Raw genomic sequence first — 13947 nt, 5'->3', positions numbered from 1 at the left:
TCTTAAATGTCAGAAGTCTTTAAAAAAACAGCCGAAGCAAATGTACATTGTGGTTGCAAAACTGCGTGTATCCAGTACACACAGTTATCTGGCCTTCGCATGTGCCGCTGTGGTATCTGCTGTTATTGCTGCGTCAAAAGCAGGTACCACAAAAACAGTTGGATGCCCAAAACCCCAGATTCCCCAGGGATTTTGCAGATACTCCCCCTGTTTGGGATCCCATCAGGGCCATGAATTGGGTCAGCGTTCACGAGCTGTCGGCTAATCAGAAAGTCCGTCCTGGAGGATGGACTTTCGCAGAGTCCTTTCCTCCCCAGCCGCTGCAGAAGGATGCTAAACTGGCTCTTGTGCAATCGCGGGGGCAGCATGTTTGTGTGGGGGAGAAGGATGAGCTGCCGGAAGGCAATATAAGGCACGCGGCGGCGAGCACGAGAGTGACCCAGGGCAACGGTGGGTGGAGGAGCATAGAGTGGCCTGGAGATGGTAAGTGGGATGAGAACAAGGTGAGATCTTAATGCTGGTGGGATCTCTCAGGACTGCTGCAGCGAATGAGGAGCAGAGCAGGGAATAAACCCTCCTTGTCCGGAGGTCTGGTGGTTGCAGCTGCTCGGCGTCGGGTGGAGGGGGTACACGACGTGCTGCCAGACCAGAGTGGGGCTTTTGGCATTGGCTTTGCCCCAATGTCAGTGCATCTGCAGGGCAGAGGGGCAGCAGAGCATTTGCTCCAGCCACTAGCGCTGGCTGACTCACATCCACATCTCTGATAAGGAGGCTCCAGTGTCCAGGGCTCACCCAGCACCGTGCCATTAATTTCCCTAAAGAAATCCATTATCTGTACCAACAGGGGAGATCGACTTAATCTGTGGCTTTGTGGCATTAATTTTAGTTGTGTTGAAGGCTTTGGGGTTTTTTTTTTCCTGTTGTCTCCTTGTTATGGATATGGGTTACTGGAAAAGCAAGGATCCTTTTGCAAATCCTAACTCTTCAAAAGAGCTGTAGTGGGAGGACGGAAGAGAGAAACTCCTTTCCTCTTCAGGGAGCCTGGACTGATGCTTCTGCAGTGCGGTTTTTACTCAAAGTGCCTGTTCTTACTGAAATGTGGCTTTATCACTGTCAGCACATCCCTGCAGGTCCAAGGTCTGGTTTCTCCCACCCCCTTTTTCTGGAATAGCTACCTAAATTTGACCCTTGTATTAGCCTGCAGGGGGGAGACGTTGCTGATCTGGCCCTTTGGGATAGGAAATTACTTTGTGCCGTCGAACCTAGAGTTTTTGGAGGAAAAACAGTACAGAAATTATCGCACCCATGCTTGAGGGTTGGCTCTTTCTGAATGACTGCAAACATCTCCAGCGAGCGTGCTAAAAACCTGAGTTACCCAGAGCCTGCTTGTTTTTACAGGAAAGGACTGTGAGATGTTTGCTGCTCGTTTCTGCCCTCTGCCTGGCTGGCTGCAAAGGCAACAAGAGTGAGTGTCCCTGTACACTGTCCGTGCTGGGTTACAGACAGGTAGTATGGAAAGGAGAGGTCAAACCCTCACCTGATCTGTGTCCAGGTTCCTCATTCAGGGCACTGCTGAAGGCTGCTAAGGGAGTACAACAGAGCAAGGCTCGGGGGGGGGAGGGGAGTGGGACAGGAACTGGGGTGCAAGAGCTGGCCAAATAGGCAGAAACCACAGGCTCTCCATCCCAGCCATGTACGGCATATGACCTGTGGAGAGGGCAGAGGTGCTGTGACATGCCACCACTCTCCTTGCTAGCTGGTGGCAGGCTCTATAGCTCTGATCCAGATTACGGCCATGCTGAGGAGGTCTCCCAGGCTCTCAGTGACATCCTCCCAGGCAAGCAGAGGTGGCAGGGTCTTCCTTAGATGTGCCTGCTCTGGCTTTAGGCAAGATCTCAGTCCTTGAGAGCTGTGCAGGGCTTCAAACCATGGGGCAAGTTCCCTCTTGCATCTCTTGTAGGGGAGATATTCTTGCTGCGTTTCAGCTTATTCACCTTTCCTTTGCTGCAGGTGAGCTGGCGAGCCCTCATGGCCTGAGGCGAGGGGTTGCCCTCCATCTCAAGAGGAGCCTGGACGCTTGCCTGCCAAATCCGTGCCAGCACCAGGGGGCCTGCCAGGTGATGGAGGACAGACCAGTTTGCAGCTGCAAACCAGGCTTCACAGGGACATTCTGCCAAGGTAGAGCTGGGGATGCTGGTGAGCCCTCCCCAGTCTGTCCACGGGCACCAGAGGGAAGGGCGGTGGGCACGGTGCACTGATGTTACTTACCACTGCTCTCCGCTGCAGGGTCCAGGAGCATGTCCCAGCTCCTGGTTCAGGTGCATTCCCCACCACCACATCCTGACTACACGTTGGCACAAGACCCAGTCCAGGCCATTTCCTTCCTCCCCATATGTCTTAATTCCCTTAAGAAGGAAACCTCAGCTGTCAAGAAGCCATGCTGTGGTGGAGCTGTGTCAGGGCAGCAGGGCATGCTGCAGAGCACAGTTGCCTCGCAGTCTCAGCACAACCACACGCACTCCAGCACAGCTACAGTGAAGGCTCCTTCGAGAGACTGGCCAAAACCTGTGTCTTCTTCATCTGAAAGAGAGGATTACTATCCCTGTCTGGTGCCCTTGGCAGACTGCAGTGATTCTGTAGACAGCCCTCGAAAGGGGCCAGACCCACGACATCTGCCTTTGATGTCTTGAGCCTAAGGACTGTGTCTGTTCAGAGTAGTGGCAGCCATGGGCTTGTGCAGGTCTTAGGCAACCAGTAAAAAATGGCAGACCCACACTAACTTCTGCTTGTTCCCAAAGGTTTGTCTTTTGTCCAGTGTCTCTGAAGAGCCCTACCAGCAGCCTCCAACAAGGCTGGGATGAGGGTCTGTTGAGCTCAGTGGGACTGTGCCATCCTGTAGCTGACCTAGGGCTCCTTCAGGCTTCTTCCTTATTGCTATTGCAGATGGCTTTTTCCCCCAGATGTGGTACTGAAGCTGGCCTGCGAGGAAGAGCACATGAAGATGATGGTGAGGAAGGAGGTGTTTGAACTCTTGAAAATCCCTCAGGAGCTTGTCCACTTGAAGAACCAGGCATGCAAGGTCTCAGAAAGGGAAGAAGCGGGTGAGCCGTTTTTTGCAGCCACTCTCACAGGTGAAAACCACACTGCCTGTGGATCAATAATTCAGGTGAGGATCCAGGAGAGCCTCTCTGCATAGCTCTGAAGCCATGAGAGGAGCAGACATGCTGAGTGGGGACAGCAAGGGAAAGGCCCCAGAGGCTTTTCCTTTTTATCTGGGTGCTGTAAAGTTCTCGTTCCCCTTGGAAGGCTGGGGGCTGAGGCGGCAGGTTGTTCCTGGGTTCTTCCCTGGGAGCTGTCAGAAAGCTCTTCTGCCTCCACCAAACCCCTGCTGGCAGCACATCTTGTCTTATTCAGCAGAGCATGGAAGTCTCTGTGTGCTCTTTACTAGCTGATAACAGCCCTCAACTTTCTGCCGGTATCCTCTGAGCTCTGCAGCCCTGGCTATAGCCCCTTGATCCCTCACTTGATTCATGGGTCAGGGACGGTGCAGAGGAACCAGTGCTCCAGCTCTGCATTACACAGGAGGGCCCTCACCTGTGGTCACTATGCTGACTCCTGCCTCCTCCGGTGATGATTGCCAGTAGCCCCTGGACACAGGGCTTGAGCAAAAACCCCTGCAGATATCCAGGAGGCCTGGAGCAGCTGTAGCCGAGTTGCACCATCTGAACCGGAGCTTGGAGCTCTGTGTATGGACTTAGACGTGGTCTGGAGACTTGATATCTGTGTCATTCCAGCAAAACAGCTCCCACGTGTCGTACTCCAACGTCATTGAGTCAGAGCAGGAAGTGCACGGGGGTGTGATCTCCCGGAGTTTTCAGCTGGAGGTGCATTTCTCCTGCGTCTATGCCTACGAGCATGTGGTGAAACTGCCCTTCGCTCTCACTGCTGTTGACAAGTGAGTAGTCCCTCTTCACCTTGCTGCTGACATGGTATCTTTGAGCTTGCAGAAAAATAGACGCCTTCAGTGAGGTGATCTGCAAAGGCGCTGGGGAGCTACTAGAGAGCTCTGACAGCAATGCCATATGAGGGTGCCTCCCTTTCTCTTCCCAATATGGTTTTTCAACACGAGGTTTGGGCCTCGGACAGAGCCAGAAGAGCATACACAATCTACTTTTCCCCTATCCTCACTGCTTAAAACCAACTATCCAAAAAATAAAGGGTGGGAACTGGAAGATGCCCCCACCAGGCCCCTGTGGAGGTGCAGGTTAGGACCCCCTGGGTTGTCTCTCTCATAGTCCTCAATGGCCAGCCGGTCAGTGGGAAGCCCTGGAGCTCCTTGCTTCTGTCCACACACAGTGCAGATGTACCAGCCAGGAGGCAGCTCGGGGCCTGGCTCTCACAAGGCTCCACCTGGGAGCAGAGGCACATCCAGCATCCGTGCACCTGCGCCAGTGGCCTGACTTGCACTAAATCCTTCCTGCCTTCTCGTTCTGCTCACGAGCTCTCCTCCTCTCCTCTCAGGCTGGTGCAGTTCGTGGTCAGAGAAGGACACTTCAATGTCAGCATGAGACTGTACAAGACCCCCTCCTACCTCCAGCCCTATCAGCTGCCGACCGCAGCCATCCCCGTCACAGACACGCTCTATGTCCTGCTGAAGATAGAAGGACAGCACCAGCTCAAGTACTTCCTGCTGAGTGTTGAGGATTGCTGGGCCACACCAAGCGCAGATCCCTACCAGGATGTGCGGCACGAGCTCATTGAGAAGGGGTGAGTGGAGTGCACCTAGCGCATCTGGTCTCCTTGCACCATGAACACAGTCACATCTCTTTCCTGGGTGCTAAGGACAGGTTGCTGTGAGGGAGCAACAAGCAATGACACCATCATTGCTCACAGGTGGAACCTATGGTGGACAGCATCACTGAATAGGTGGAACAGCCCCATAGATGAGCCCCCATAACCACTCTGAACTGACCCCCCTCTTCTGACCCTGCTCTGCTGCCAATAGTACTGCCTTCCCTCTAGCATTGCTCCTGATCAGGTGTGGAGGCAAACGGCAAGGAGGGGAGATGAGAGACCTTGCTGGGATGTGCAGAGATGTTTCTGCTGAAGAGCTTGTGTTAGAGGTGGCTGCAGCCAAGCTAAAGCCAGTAATGTGGATATCCAGGAAGTGGGAGCCACAGCCAGGCTCAGTCCACCCCTGCAGAGCAGCTGTGGCTCCACAGAGCAAGACACGAGTCAGCTCCTGTGCTGGTGGCAGCTCCTCCCTGAGCTGGGCACAACACAGGGTGCCAAGGAAGGGCATCCCCACCAGCACCGAGACAGAAAAAGTCCTGTTCAGCAAAGCTTGAGGGCTGCATCCAGTCCCTGTGTGCTCAGGTGTCCTAGGCTGAGACGTTCCCCCTCATTTGCCACCTGCTGACTCGGCCATTGTGTCCTAGGTGTCCCCGTGACGAGACAGTGACATACCTGAACGCCATTGGAGAGAGCACTACTGCCAAGTTCAGCTTCCAGATGTTTCAGTTTGTTGGTTACCCTGAGGTGTTCCTGCACTGCCGTGTCCGGCTGTGTCTCCCTGATGACCCGGAGCCCTGTGTCAAGGTGAGCTCTCCTGGTGGTCTGCACTGCGCCCTGGCCAGAGAGGGGGATCCCCCTTCCCTTGGCCTGCTGTTTGGAGAAGGGGCTCTGCTCTGGTTTCGGGTGCCTCAGCACAACAAACACCTCCCAGCAGCAGGAGTTCACCCCGGCACCTTGAACTAAAGGTACGAGGGCTTGAACTGACCAGAGAGCTCCTCTCCCTCTTCCCTCTGTCTGTTGGATATTTGCAGGAGGAGACGTTTACGCTAGGACTTGGGGAGAAGCAGACTAAGGTCCTTGAGGAACCAGCTCCTCTCATGCTCTGGGGTCTTGACTGCTCCCAGGCTGCAGCCCTAATTGTGCCTCTGCCAGGGACAGACCAGCAGGACAGCTCTTGCCGCCTGGAGCAGGCTTCTCCCCTGCCCTCTGGTCCCATCACTCTTCCCTTGGCTTTGTTGACAGCAATGCCCCAGGCACTGGAGGAGCAAACGGGCGCTGGTGGATGACTACAATAAGATTGTCTCCTACGGACCCATCCACCTGCTGGCTGCTCCTTCCTTGGGAGCAGAGACCCACCATTCCAGGACTGACCAACAGGACCTGGGGGGTATGTATGTCACTCCAGGGAGGGCAGGAGCAGCTCACAGACCCTTGCAACTGTCTAGGCAATGCTCGGTTATTAAAGAGGGCTGCCCTGCACAGAAGCGTGGAGTCTTTCAGGTGTCATGGCCATGCATGTTGTGCTCCAGAAGCCAAACCAGCACAGAGAGGTCAACTCTGTGTGAGCGGCTCCGAACCAGGCACAGGTTGGGCTGACCAGGGGAGCTGAACGGGAAGGGACTAGAAGCCAGAAGGCTGTCGGTGCAGCAGGGAAGGCTGGGTTTTCACGCTGCACCTCTGCATCAACCCAGCAAGGCAGGCTTCTTTTGAGCACCAAGGTCAATATAGGAGATCCAAGCAGCAGTCCAGGACTGGGGTTGGGGGCAAGCCCACCTACAGCATAGCTCAGACCAGGCATGATTGCTGAGCTAAATGGAGCCCCTGGGCAGCAGGTGTGGGTGGAGGCTGCAGGTGAGGCAGATTGGCATGACCAAGTCCTGTTAGTGCCCTCAGGGCCCCAAAGTAGCCCCAGCTCCGGTGGCTCTTACCCTTCACAGGACATGACCTTCCCTGAATCTGCCCCCAGTCAGAAGATGCTGTGCCAGGGCTCAGCACTGGCTCAGGGGACCCAGATGTGTAACCAACCTTTCTCCTCTTCTTCAGGACCCAACCCATGGCTCCCCGGGGCCCTCATCCTGCTGTGCGCGCTTGGTGTGCTCACCGTGACTGCTGCGGCTGTCAGTGCGAGGCGGCGAACAGTGTAGAAAACTTCTGTTTCCAAATAAATGTGCCAGTAGCAGAGAGGCTCTTGCCTGTGTCTTTACAGGGTTTTTTTGGGAAGGTGATGGTTGGATGCAAACGGTGCTTGAAGGATGAGTCACATCAGAGTGTTTCTGTTCCCTGTAGCATCCCTAGGACCTTCTCATCCCCTCCTGGCCCATGCTCCCTAGACTCAAAACATGTGCTAGGGATGGGAGGTTCCTTCCTCCTCTTTTCCTCCTCCCCAGAGAGTCACCCAGGCATGTGGGGAGACAGATGTACCCACACTAGATACCCGCCCACCAAAGCTGGACTTTGTATGGTTCTGACACAGATGTAGCATTAGCAGAGAAAGGGCTGCTCTGTGTGTGCACACGTGTGTGTGTGTATATACACCTATCCATACAGATTTCTTCATTCATGACAGATTTCTCCTTTCATTCATGACAAATTGCCAGCAAGATTTTTGCCCATCAATACATCCCTAATATAAAGCAAATAACAAACAATATTGTAAGCATCAAAGCCTAAATCCATAGTGCTGAGACAGCTGGCAGAAGTTTAATATTAAAACACAGATAAGGAGAAAACGAGTGTTTTCCCTGCTGCAGCTGAAGCACAGTGTCCCTGCAGAAATCGCTGCTGGCCCCAGAGGGTGTTTTGCAGGAGGGACGTCCAGCAGATCCCTGCCTGAAGAGCTTGGCCCCAGTCAGTTTGGGGAGGATGTATTGCAAAGAAGCTCATGGGTTTCTCCATTTTTGCTGATTCCCAGACCTGAACTTCCTGAGTCTGGGCTGGAGCAAGTCAATCCAGCAGGAAAACCCACCATTGGGCTGGTCCAGCACCAAAGGCCATCTCTAGCGAGGAGGGGGATGGCTCCATCCTGGCTGAAGGCAGGCAGTTTGTGGGCTTCCTCCTCACCCCCACAAAAGCCCCTGGGGAATGAGATCAGAGGCACTTCAAGACCATGGGGGAGCTGCAGCCAGGAGGGACTTTGGCGGAAGGGACATCTCCGAAGCTCCTTGCCCACAGCAGGCCACTAGGAATGAAAGGGCCAAAGCAAAGAGCCCCCGCTGAGGTGGATCATGCCCACTGAAGGGTAAACTGAGGCACAGTAAACTGAGCCCTTATCCTCCATGGGGAAGCTGCATCCATGGGGATCAAAACTTGCTCTCAGCGGGGGCACACGCAGGCAGGGAGGGAGGTGTAGCCAGCAGCTAGTCCTGGGAGACTGTGGTGGTTTTGTCATGTCTGATGATGTGGGAGAGGGAGCCAGCAATCTCCTTCGTCTTTGGGTAGTAGAGGACGACCAGCCAGATGAAAATGAAGAATCCTGCAGAGAAACGAGGGCAGACACTCAGCAGCAGCAGGAGGAGACGATGGGAAGCATGCTGCCGGCGCTTCCCTGCTACTTCTAGGGGATTCTCCCAGCTCACTCCTGCTCCTGCAGGAGGGGGTCTCCCCATGCTTCAGGTGAGCCACTGGGCTGGGACATGCCCTGGGTGGATAGTGTCCCTCTTCCTCTGCTAAGGAGTGGCATCCTTGGAGGAAAACCACCCCCAGTGGAGTGGACATGATTTAGAGCCATGACCAGCTCCACACCAGTGGCTGGGACCTCTGGCTTGACATGCCCTGCCAAATGGAAGTGCATACAGTGCTGGGAATATGCTGGTGCCTTGGGACCCCTGGTCAACCCCCTGCCAAGCGGGCTCCTCCCTCCTCCATCTTCCCCACCCGCGCCCAGGGAGCCCAGCTCGGAGCTGGCCCTGACCTTGGAGAGAGTTGAGGATGGTGAAGAGGTAGAGCACGGGCTCAGAGGAGGTGCCGTGGGTGAAGAACGCCAGGGCCCAGGTGGCTCCCAGCAGGCAGAAGAGCCCCATCACCATGAGGGCCACCTTCCAGGCATTACGGTCTCCCTGCACCGTTCCCGTGCCCTGCAGGCAGCAGCTCTTCTGGGTCACCACCCCAAAGACAGCCATGTTGAAGAGGAAGATGAGGCTGAAGTAGCCGCAGTTGGTGATGTAGTGGACCAGGAGATGTTTGGAAGTGATCCAGCACCTGAAAAGAGACAACCGTGGTGCCTCCAGTGGCTCTGCTAGCCCCAGCAGCACCCATGGGAGCCTCCCAGGGGGATGTGTTTGGGGATGCAGGGACACCCTTGTGCTGGCGGGGTTTTCCCGAGACCAGGGTGAAGCAGGGGGGACAGTAGCGTGAACCCGCTGCCCTCATGTTGCTCAGCTGGGAGGGAGCCTGGGGAATCTCCAGGAGGACCTTGGAAGTCCCTCCATGACCCAGAGGCCTGCAGGCATGACTGAGGAGGCTCGGCACAAGAGGTGGCGGTGGCAGTGGTTACGATGGCTGTAGCTGCCGTGTTGTAATCACAATTAGGGAAGCAGAAGCACAGCATAAAGCTGAGCAGGATGGGTGCAACCCCCCCACCGCCGTGCTCCTGGCAGGACCAGGTTACCGCTCCCCGTGCCAAAGGGCCACCTAAGCCCTGTGGGTGGTGGCACACGCACAGGTGGGCTACGACCTGGTGTTCCGTGGTCTGGATGCTGTACTCCCCGTAGCTGCCGATGACTCCTGCCACCCCCACCACGAGAGCAGGGAAGCCTGGAAGAACAAGAAAGACATGGAGGAGGCCAGAAAGGCAAGCGGTGAGCGAGGTGGTCGGCTTGGGGGTCTCTGCATGTCCCTGGATGTGCTGACCTCAGGGAAGATGGGGCTTAGGGACCCGCTGAGGTTGCACAAGTGTCGGGGGCACAACGGTTGCTGCTAGGACATGGTGTGGAGAGGGAAGGACAGCACTGGCTGGTGGGGCTCGAGGTGTCCCCTAACCTCTCTGGAGGATCATCTGCTCTGGTGCCCCACAAGGTGCCGTGGAGGGCTGCTAATGGGGGAACAAAGACACCCGAGGACATCATCACCTGCTCAATGAGCAGGAGGCAGGTCCCCAATGGGATGGAGGGTGCCTGCAGGTGCTGCCCTGAATTTGGTGCACCGAGCCCATATAAAACATAAAGGACAGGGGCTTGCTCGCACTCTGCCCATCACTGCATCACGCTGTTTGCCCTCTGGTTGTAGCCCACTGCCCCCCTCTCCTCCCGGCTCTTGCCCAGGCTGGTGGTGCTCACCCCAGCCGATCAGGCACAGTTTCGCCAGGTAGTGGTGGATGTAGGTGCCGAGGACCTTGACGAAGAGGAGGTAGAAGTGACAGCCCTCCAGTGCCATCCAGGTGAAGCAGCAGAGCAGGCAGTAGTGGGTGAGCCCCCCCAGGACCTTGCAGGTCCCCAGTTGGGTCCCACCGGAGAGCCCACTATTGAGCAGGAAGGCCAGGTTGAGGAGGAGCACGCTGCCCATGAGATTCACGTGCAGCCCCAGGTTGATGCGGAGGGTCTTCTCAGACCTGAATCTCCACCTGAGTGTCCCCAGAAGGAGCAGAAAAGGCGGGGGTCACTGCTGAGCGGGGCCCCGTGCTGTATTGCAGCAGGTTCACGCAGAAGCATTGGAATTGCCCAACGTCTCTCCCAGCCTGATGAGTCCCCAGGGAGCTGCTGGCACATCCTACCTTAAGAATATGCAGAAGGCGATGATGAAGATGGAGAAAGCAATGGCTACCCCACAGCCAGCGGTGGCAACAACCATCAAGGCTTGTGCCGTGGACCTGTTCAGAGCTGGGTTCTGCCAAACACACACACATTGGGTTAGACAGGCCCTGGACCAACCTAGAAAACCTGACTGCCACTACCAGAGCCACGGGGCTGATAACCCCGGTGGGCTGCTGCAGGGACCCCACGCAAGCCATTGGTCTGTCCCCCCAGAAGGTCTTTGGGGGGAGCGGGGCAGTGGTGGCTCAGAGGAGATGCTCCCTGGGGTGGGGTGAGGGGTGAGTGAAGGCTATGGTGGAGCACCATGAGCACCCTCCTGGGAGCCTCCACCAGGAGATGGGACCCCAAGCCTCACTGTTCCAGAGCCTGCACTAAGCTGGGGGCTGTTTCCACCCCGTACCCGCTCTGCTGAGCTGCTGCTGCCCTCCTGAGCTGGGGCTGGCCTTGATTTTGGGGCCTGGGCTTGCGTGGGAGCAGCTATAACTGTCCCTGTGCCGCTACTCATGACACCCGAGGGGCCACCAAGGTGGGGCAGGCAGTGCAGATGGGGTACAGGCAGGAGCTGCGGGGAGTGGGATTGTCACCAGGAGAAGGGTGAAGAAGGTGAGATGGTCGCAGGAGCAGACTGTCCCCTTGTCCCTGGTCTGCGTGACACATCCGCTGCTGCTCCAGCCTCCTGCCTGCCCTGAGACAGGCACAGGGTGACAGCCGTGAGCGCCGGGCACAGCACCCATGCCCAGCCCTGTGCCCGGCCCCGCCGAGGACCATACCTTTGCTGGCATCCCAGAAGACACATTGCGGGGTGACGCCCTGCAAGGGGGGAGAGCAGCATCAGCCGCCGCCACAGTGAGGGGCACCAGAGGAGAGATGGAGGGAGCGCACAGCTGACTTACATGGAGCAGCTGCCCGTGGGTGAAGGTGAGCTGCACGGGGTCCTGCAGCCCAGAGATGCTCGTCTCTCCCACCGTGATGCCCACCACAGTGTCATCCAGGACCTGCCCCGTCTGGTTGATCTCCTGCGTGGGGGCAATGCTGCCTGAGCCAAGCCAACAGGTAGCGAGTACCGGTGGCCGGAGGGATGCCAGCAATGCCAGCTTGTACCTCGAACATGCCAAGCTGCCGGACGTTGAGGACTGTCACCACCACGCGCGCTGTCTGGCTGCTCAGGGACTGGAATATCTCCCTGGGGAGCTGGATTTTGCCTGCCTTCCCCTTCTCTGTCATGTTCAGCATCCTAGGGCCCTGTGGTAGAGAACAGCGGTGGGGGGTTGCTTGCTGGCAATGTCACATCTCTGCTCAGGACCCACCAACCTTTCTCCAGGCACAAATTCAACCCTGTCCGGGTGGGGTTTGCTCAGCAATATCGGCAGGAGCCTCAAGGGCGGAAGGGGAGAACCTTATCCCCAGCACCCAGCAGCAAAGGGGTAGAATTGGGACCGGCTCCCAGGAGAGCTCCCAAACCACCATCACTCCGTGGGGCATGGTCCCCTGGGACATCCAGAGAGTGGGAGAGCCTTGGGGTGGGCAGGGGGCGTGAGGTCCCACGCGTTCCTCCTCTTCCTTCCCCTCCCCCTGACCACCCGCCTGCTGCTGGGACGGCTCCTCAGGGAGGGCTCTTCCCTCCCAAGCACTGTTTCACGTGACTTCTTGCCAAGGGATGCTAAAGTTGACGTGGGTCCATGACGCAATGCTGGAGCAGGGTGGAGGAAGAGCACGCCATGGCACGCCAAGCCCCAGGGCTGGGGCCAAGCGATGCTTGAAGGCACGGGGCCTTCTGAGCGAGGGAGAGGGGGGCATCTCACCTCCTTGGGGGAAAAGGTGATGAGGACATCGTGGGTGACGGTCCTGCTGATGTTCAGAAGCAGCGCCTTCAGCCCAGCCAGCCTGCCGTGCACCACCGGCCACTCGAACTGCAGCAGCCTGCAGGGCAGGAGGGCTGTGGGACCGGGGGATGCGGGGGGCTGAGCCCCTGAACCCCGCCACGTCCCCCCCCTTCTGCTACCTGAGCCAGTGCTCCCGCAGGCAGGCGCAAGCGGGGCTGCCGGAGCGCCTCAGCTCCGGGCAGCGCAAGGGCAGGTCGGGGCTGGGAGTCCCGTTGCCTTGGTCCTCCAGCTCCACCGTGTTGCAGCACCTGTGGTACCTGTCACCCCGCCTCAGGGCTGGGGAGGAGGGGAGCGGGGTGACCGCTGGGCACCATGGCACCCGGCAGGCACTGGAGCGAGGGCAGGGATGGGGGGGACCACTCACCGTCACAGCTCTCCTGTCCCCCAGCAGCATCTGGAACAAGAGCGCATGGGGAAATAGGGGGAAAACCTCAAAATCTAGGGTCAGTCCTCCTGCTGCCCACAGGGGAAGGGGGAGGCAGGAGAATGTGGCAGCTGCCAGGTTCGAAAGGAGCAGCCCTACCATTACATGGACTTCAAAAAGCAACAGGACAGACATCAGGGCTGGTGAAGGCAAAGCCACCGTGCCTGCCTGTTGACACGTCACCGCGTCCAGCTCCCCAGGGTGGCTGGCAGAAGAGACTCTGGGCTGCTGGTCCAGGGTTTTAAAATAGCCCGCAGCAGCAAACCCTCCCCCCCAACTCCGCTCACCTCCGCACATCCCGGGGGGGACCTTCTCTTCTGGCCCAGCCACATTTCAGGGTGAAACCCCACCACGGTCTTTGGGTCAACACCCTCCCATGAGAAAACATAACCCCCAAGCCCACATGCACCCCAAGCCAGGGGTGCCCACATCCCCCTCACCCACCACTCACCGGGCAGCACCAGGAGCAGCAGGACGGTGCCCAGGAGCAGGTTCATGCTGCTTTGTGGGGTGTCCTGGCCACCCCCGGCCATCCCACGACGCTCTGCTCCCCTTATCCTGGTGGCTCTGCTCCTCCTCAGGCTCCCACAGGGCTTGCAACTGCTCCTGAGGCAACGGCCGTGTCCTCATTTCCCTTCTGCAAACCGCTCGTGCCTTCCTGTGGGTTGGCAAGTGACCTCCTGCCCCAGCTCACAGCAACAGCGATAACCGTCAGAGCCGCATCGTTTCCCCCTTGGCCGCTTCCCCCCCGGCTGACTCGGGGCTTTTTTCCTTCCCTTTCTCCCCCACATCCTGCCAAATTCTTGATCGATGGCCCCCACCAACCCAGTGACGTGTTGGAGCGTCCCTCTCCCAAACTGGGCATGCCACTGGGCATCGCTATGAGCCACCGGGGATGAAACATCCCCTTCCCGCAAAGGTCGCCCTGCCCCGGCTGGGAGCTGGGACATAGGTGGAGGGGGATGAGCCACAAGCACGGCTTCATGATCTGGAAGGTGAACTGGTGGGATGGGAGACATGGTGCTGCACTCGCAAGTGGCACAACCAGGAGAGCCGCGCTGTGCATGACCCTGCAGCCACTAAGGGAGGCGATTCCCAT

General features: G+C 57.6%; 2 protein-coding genes across 4 annotated transcripts; one reads left to right on the top strand and one right to left on the bottom strand.

Annotated features, from left to right (window-relative positions):
• Nucleotides 1-469: 469 nt before the first annotated feature.
• On the top strand, nucleotides 470-6976 carry LOC142036870 (uromodulin-like). The gene is made up of 9 exons (XM_075040576.1): nucleotides 470-483; nucleotides 1399-1465; nucleotides 2011-2178; nucleotides 2961-3166; nucleotides 3795-3955; nucleotides 4522-4767; nucleotides 5439-5598; nucleotides 6037-6181; nucleotides 6838-6976. Exons 1-9 carry the CDS (start codon nucleotides 481-483, stop codon nucleotides 6936-6938), a joined length of 1257 nt encoding a protein of 418 aa, XP_074896677.1. The 5' UTR covers nucleotides 470-480; the 3' UTR covers nucleotides 6939-6976.
• Nucleotides 6977-7395: 419 nt separating this feature from the next.
• On the bottom strand, nucleotides 7396-13534 carry ADGRG3 (adhesion G protein-coupled receptor G3). Of its 3 annotated transcripts, none has more exons than XR_012652248.1 (13): nucleotides 13300-13534; nucleotides 12789-12818; nucleotides 12544-12700; nucleotides 12344-12461; nucleotides 11643-11783; nucleotides 11435-11557; nucleotides 11312-11351; nucleotides 11126-11226; nucleotides 10502-10614; nucleotides 10068-10351; nucleotides 9467-9546; nucleotides 8705-8991; nucleotides 7396-8266 (listed from the first exon to the last, which is right to left on the bottom strand). XR_012652248.1 is itself a non-coding variant. In XM_075040571.1 (13 exons), the coding sequence occupies exons 1-13, from the start codon at nucleotides 13379-13381 to the stop codon at nucleotides 8151-8153; spliced, it is 1686 nt and encodes a 561-aa protein (XP_074896672.1). In that variant the 5' UTR covers nucleotides 13382-13534; the 3' UTR covers nucleotides 7396-8150. The 3 variants fall into 3 exon arrangements, 2 of the variants coding, with proteins under 2 accessions (XP_074896672.1, XP_074896671.1); XM_075040571.1 differs by having other exon boundaries at nucleotides 9453-9546; XM_075040570.1 differs by lacking the exon at nucleotides 7396-8266 and having other exon boundaries at nucleotides 8900-9546.
• Nucleotides 13535-13947: the final 413 nt, after the last annotated feature.

This window comes from Buteo buteo, chromosome 11, assembly GCF_964188355.1.
Source record: "Buteo buteo chromosome 11, bButBut1.hap1.1, whole genome shotgun sequence".
In the NCBI taxonomy this organism is placed as follows: domain Eukaryota; kingdom Metazoa; phylum Chordata; class Aves; order Accipitriformes; family Accipitridae; genus Buteo; species Buteo buteo.
Note: the sequence above shows the minus strand (reverse complement) of the source record. Positions and strands in the feature narration are given on the sequence as shown.